This window comes from Antrostomus carolinensis, unplaced genomic scaffold (genome assembly GCF_000700745.2).
Source record: "Antrostomus carolinensis isolate BGI_N321 unplaced genomic scaffold, ASM70074v2 scaffold8776, whole genome shotgun sequence".
In the NCBI taxonomy this organism is placed as follows: domain Eukaryota; kingdom Metazoa; phylum Chordata; class Aves; order Caprimulgiformes; family Caprimulgidae; genus Antrostomus; species Antrostomus carolinensis.
In genome coordinates this window covers 130749-136775 of record NW_010321152.1, presented here as the reverse complement: position 1 = coordinate 136775, position 6027 = coordinate 130749, and the positions used below count along the sequence as shown (strand labels likewise).

At 38.2% G+C, this 6027-nt stretch overlaps 1 protein-coding gene across 1 annotated transcript in view; it reads right to left on the bottom strand.

Moving 5' to 3' along the window:
- Nucleotides 1–221: 221 nt before the first annotated feature.
- Nucleotides 222–6027, bottom strand: part of LOC104526382 (palmdelphin-like) — a gene marked incomplete at its 3' end in the record, with an annotated part of 11729 nt that continues 5923 nt past the window's right edge. Inside the window, exons 2-3 of the mRNA XM_010169818.1 lie at nucleotides 5738–5818; nucleotides 222–352 (exon numbers count right to left, since the gene is read on the bottom strand). Of these exons, the coding sequence (XP_010168120.1) occupies nucleotides 222–352; nucleotides 5738–5818 (212 nt within the window). The remainder of the gene's footprint in view (nucleotides 353–5737; nucleotides 5819–6027) is intronic.

The following is a 6027-nucleotide window of genomic DNA, read 5'->3' as shown; positions in this document are numbered from 1 at the left end:
AGTTGTTTATTGTACAGTTTGATACAATTCACAGTATGGAGGCTTGCATTGTGTACTCTCTAATTCTAGCTGACCAGAAAATATAACTAAGATTGCTTTATTCTGTGTATCAAACTGCATATGTTTAGCCCTTGCTGATATTTTAATCTTTTAGAAAATAAGGTCAGACTTTTAAAAAGGGACCATTTTAAGGCAGACAGAGGGCAAGGGTACCATGCTACCTGAAAATGTCTTGTTCCAGCTCACGAGTCCGTTGTTGGTCCTCCTGATTCTGCTTTTGCATTTCTTCTTGTTCTTTTGGAGTGAGAGAACTAAGGCCATCCAAGAGCCATTTTTCTCTTAAGGCCTTTTTCTGTTGGGGAAAAATACAAACAAGTAAGCATACTTCCTAATTTAGGCTATTCAGTCATTTACTGTATATGTTTTGATGCCATAGGTGGGTGTGACCCACATTTGTGCTGTACCTAGCATGAGGCAATCTGACAGCAGTGAGTGCCACTGAAAGAGAAATGCTAAAAACATTTTGTGTTTTGAGATTGACTTAAAAAGAAACTCATTAAGAAAAATGTCCTGTTTTATTATTTCACCCAACAAACACATAGAGGATGTCCTGTAACAGATTAATATTTTTAAGTAGATCCTGTGGTGTGTTTGTCCTCAATAAAGCAAAACAGTTGTATCAAAGCATATGTATTACAGACTCCTGCAAAAGGCCCCAGTCAGAAGAGCTACAGTGGGTCATAGCATTGCATAAATTCTGGGAGGGGGTATAAAAGGTGAAAAGTTTCTGTAAGTAAGGTTGTGTAGGGGGAAGAGATCTCTAGGGAGTTAGTGATGCCATGCTGTCTCTGGAGTTTACAAAGAACTTGGGTAATTATGGTAGTGAACTCACATTTTCATCTGATAGGATGTGTGGGCTAAGAATGGAACTGGAAAGGTAGAGCATGGGTTGCTGATGTCTGGTTAGTGTTTCAGCAGACCTGTTAAATATCTAGAATTGCTGCTGTAGGAGCAATCCAGGGCTTACCTGTTTAGTGCCTGTGGGGTTTTTTCTGTAAAGTAGTGGCTTATAAATGGGTGTATTGCATACCTAAGTTGAGTGGATCTCTTGGCTGTGTTTTTAAAATTTTGAAAAATATGGCTGTATGCACTAATCACTTTCTACAGTTGCTTTACAATATGAAAGGTGGCATCTGAAAGTCATCAGAGCTCTCTAAAATATTCCTGGTGTAAAAAAAAAAACCCAAAAAACTAATGGAAATGAGTTCATATTTGCAGGCTAGAAGTTGTAAACCATGTGCCGCTTCTTGCACTCTTTTTACTCTCTTCAGTCTAACTCGGGAATATAAGTACAGTTGTGGCCTTGGGGAAGAAGTGGGAGCCAGGGCTCCTTAGAAAAACTCTTTCAGCAGGGGAGAAAAAAAAAAACCCCATGCCTATAAGGTTTTTAATTAACCATGAATTTTCCATTTGTAATTTAGATTCCTTGAGCTGTCTGATTTTCATGTTAGGTTTTTTAGGGCTTTTTCTCCTTATATAGTTTTGTTAATTGTAGGACATAGATGAAGATTAAATTGGATTTTGACTACTGCTGCTTTGAGGCAGAGCTGCGCCCAGCACTGGTGAGAAAGCTGCAATAACTTCAGTGGTGCTTGCAGCGGCTCTTGGAATCCCTGCCTGCATCCTGTGTGTTGAGTCACTTAAACTGTTGCTTCCTACACTTTTCTGTTTACATGAGGTTATTACTGATGCCCAGCTGATGGAGGAAGATGCATGTAGGACATGATTGCAGTTAAATGCAATTTTCAACTTGATGATGTGTGGCATACTTGATGTGATAGAAACCATGGCTAAAACAGGCTTGCTCACAGTTGCCTTAGCCCTGTGGGACAATATTATCTCTCTGAACATTGGATCCTAGGAATTCTGTGGGAAACAAGGGCTGTCCAAGACTGATGTCCTGAGCCTTAACTCTGGCTGTAGGGTCACTTGGCAGCACTTCCTGGCGTTTGTGTCTTGGGTTCAAATGAAATAAATGCAGGTTTTAATAAATGGTTTTACCTGATCCAGTAGATACAGGTAGTCTGGTGTTGGCACAACAAAACAATGTTTTCTCAGGTTGGAGGGATCACAGTTATTAATTCCCTTTCAATCCAGCTATTTAGATTTTAATGATAAGTAGGACTCCTAAAAAAAGTGAGATTTTAATCCTGACTGGAACTGAATTAATTTAGCATTGCTGTCTCAAAAAATGAATCTATAATTTCTTGTGAGAATTACAGTGGGGCTGGCACTGCAGATCTCAGAAACCAATAACACCCACAGAAATCAACAAAAGCTTCTTGTACATAGAAGGTTAGGCCCAAGAAAACAAAACTCCTTAAATATAGGCTAACACAATAGTGTTATTTTTGCCTTTTCCTACAATAGTTTGCTGCTGCTTCCAACTAAATGCCATGTAATCTTTTTAATTTAATTAGCCACTTTTGAAAGAATGACACACTGCATAGTTTAGAAGCAGCCTTTGAACAACAGACGGTTTCAAGGCTGCTCCACTGAGGCATCAGCACAAGCCAGTGCAGGATCAGCTGCTTTGGGACTGTTGGGTTCTTTCTGCTGTCTAGCATTTCCTTCTACTGTAAAGCTCAGTACTAGGTTGTGCATGTGTTATAGCACTTATATGAAAGCACTTTTGTTTTGCATTAAGCTTGGTACATTAAGGGAAAGGGATACTTATACATTGTGATGCAATAAGACCCTGGGAATGGCCAGAGCGCTGGAAAGCAATCATTTTTTCTTGTAGTTCGTGGTCACATCAAGAGTGCTGTGACAGTATTCTGCAAATTCTGTGAATAGTGTCCTATGCATGCTCCAAGTATAACTCTACTATAATCCTCAACAAGGCTAGACTAACACTGAAAAGTCATCCTTTGATGGAAGGCACATGTGTTTTGAGTTTGTGAGTCTTGCTCTCCCAGTGGTATGGCAGTTCACCTTATGGCATGTTGGAGGAGGCATTAATTAATTTTGCAATTTTCACAGAAGATGTAGTTCAACACTATTAACTCCTAGAACAAGGAGGTGTGTGACCAGCACCTATAAGGTAGTGCTAATGGAGTTCAGGCGTGTCAGATGCCAAAAACTTAATAAGCTGAACTAGAAAAGCTCTAGGAAAGTACATGCAAATCAGTGCTGACTGTGCTTTCCAAGCAACTCTCTCTGGTTGTTTCTCTTTTTGCCTTGCTGAGAAGGATTTTAGGTAGGAGGAAGAGTTAGTTGCTGGTGTGTCTGGAATTACTTGAGGGTGAAATTTCCCTTGTACCCTCACTAACAGCCCCCGTTAGCCCATGGAGTTCCATGAAGGCCTATCCACACAGGTGTCTGTATTTGCTTGCATGTCTGCTACTTCATGAGATAGAAGTGCACATGTAGGGAATAATTATTCATTCTCTAGTATAGTTCTACTGGAACTTATCATAACTAAGACCTGTTATGATGCCTCATCTGTCTCTTTCTAATAAGACGTTAGTTTGGGGACAGCAAAGTCATTGGGAATCTGGAGCAGTGATTCCTATTTACAAAAAGGAAATTAAAAACAAAAAGGAAAAAAAACCCTAAAAAACCCCACAAAAAAACCCAACCTTTTAATAAACCTGTTGCTGAGGGTTATAAATAGGAGTGAAGGACAAAATGAAGAACAGGATAGTGATATCCAGCTAACAGGAACATTTATGACAGTGAGATTTACTAATCTGCAATAGTTTCCTGATGGACAGGTGCAAGTTATGCTGAATAGGTCATGGAGCTCTAGATTTCACCTTGCACAACTGGTAGGAGTATAAATGTGCGAAATCAGCCTGACTTGCTAGGGAAATGAGCCCTCAATAAAACTTACTGAAGTGCCTAAACGTTTTAGAAGTCTAAATCTGTTTTAAAGTTATTTCTGCACTAAGTTTTTGTGTTGTTTGACTCCATGAAATACCTGAATTGGTCTGAAGCTTTAATGTTTGTTAAAGGACAAGGCGTCTAGGGCATCAAGCAGAGGATGTTCATATAGCAATGCTGCACCTGGTATTAGGTGCCTGTCTTAGTACTTGGTTGGAAAAAGTAGTCTCCATTGTGGGTGCTCCAAACCCCAATATACGCTTGATTCCTCTTTACCAAGTGAATAATTTCCTCTACAGATCCTTGATTCACTTCATATGCAATAGGACTGATTTTAATTTAAAAACTTTTCTGTCTGATCTCTGTATGATTTTTCACAGAACAGGCAAAAATATCACATCCTCTGTCCTCTTTAAAAGGAAGAACATTTCAGTAACACTTTTCCAGGAGTGTTTTATCCTCTGTAAAATTCCATAAAAGATCTTCAGAGTAAGTGCAAGGTGGCTTTTTGTTTTCTTTTTAACTCTGTTGTACCTATTAATGTTAGCTGAAGACATGCATTAAATCTCGAAGGAAACTGCCCTAGGACACTCTGCACATAGCAGTAGTGAGGATTAGCTTGTCTAGAACAGATCAGTTTATCCTTCCTAAAAGAAGGGCGAAAGAGTAATTCTGAATTTATAGGCAGGGAAACTTGAAACATAAATTGCAGTACTCCATGTAACCATGTATTAAGATGGAGGAAGATGGTCACATGTTTGCTGCTTGTTAGTTACGGGACTTGGAAAAGAGATTCCCTTCTCTTTTAGGCAAGACACTGCACAATCGGTCAAGCCTGTCTGTGGTCACTATCTTCTGATAAAACCTATGCATGGGTGACTTTGCATTGGCATGCCTAGCCCAGTGAACTAGTTTATTATAATTTCTCAATTTTTTGGCTTGACACAAAAAAGGGTAGATGAAACCCAGGATCAGGTGTCTATTTTGAAGAAGAGTCTGTTTTAAATATGTTTCTCCCACATTTGCTCACGGAGACACACCACACTTCTGGTATTGCATTAAACATATCTTTCTTGAAACTGTTTATCCACTTACATAATTAAAAGGGCATGTAAAATACCAAGTCTTGCATATTTTTAGAAGCTTAGATTTTGCCTCATCTGCCTAAATGACATGTGTTGCCAAATTGCAATAGACATTTAAAGAATGGTGGTGTTGGGTAGAAATTGCTGCAATTTCAAGTGTCTACAGAGGTGAATCTTTTGGTTTCTTAGTAATTTGGACTTTATAATCCTGAGTTTGACAGGCCATATTTCAGGATAATATTTGCAGCATTTATGTGTTGTGTTTTTTTGTTTATTTTGTTTTTTTTTTTTGTTTAAATATACAAAGAAACAGCATTATTTTGCAAAACAGTCATTAAACAAGCTGTCAAAATGCTATAGCCAAATAAAAATAGGCTGGGTTTTTTTTCTAGAAAACAGAGCAATTAGACCTCATGATTGTGCTGTACCCTGTAGCAAGTAAGGTTGCTGTAGTGGAATTAAGGGGTGAACACACCCAGTCTGAAATATGAGGCTTAATTTTCAGCTGTGAGTTATTCCTGGTTATGATCTCATTTTATGACATGAAAGTGATCAAATAACATTAGCTCCTGAGTGTAATTTTTTTCAAAGAGTGATGCTTATTAAAGTCAAATGGAGTCCTGGCAAAACTCCAAAAAGCTGCAAAAATTTGACAGTAAAAGCACAACTTAAATGCATGAAGATTTGCATTCCAAAATCCAAAACGTTTATTCATGCTGGACAACTTGAGACTACCTTTAGTTACATAAATCCCACACTTTACTTACCTTTAAGTGTTGGTGTTTCATTTTTTCCTCTTCCACTTTTAGACGTTTCTGTGTAATTTCTTCTTGCAGTTTTCTTTTGTCCTACAAATTAAGAGAACAATAAAACTTTGTTTAGAGAAATTACTTGTTGCTAAAAAAAAAGCTTAAGTGCTGTTCAATAGGATGATATCAATTCATCAAATAAAAGCCTTATTTTAAAGCTCATATGGCACTCAGGCAGTGCATAATTCTTAGCAACAACTCAGGTGTCCCATGCAGTTACAGTTTCCATTACTGTTTCTCTGAAGTAC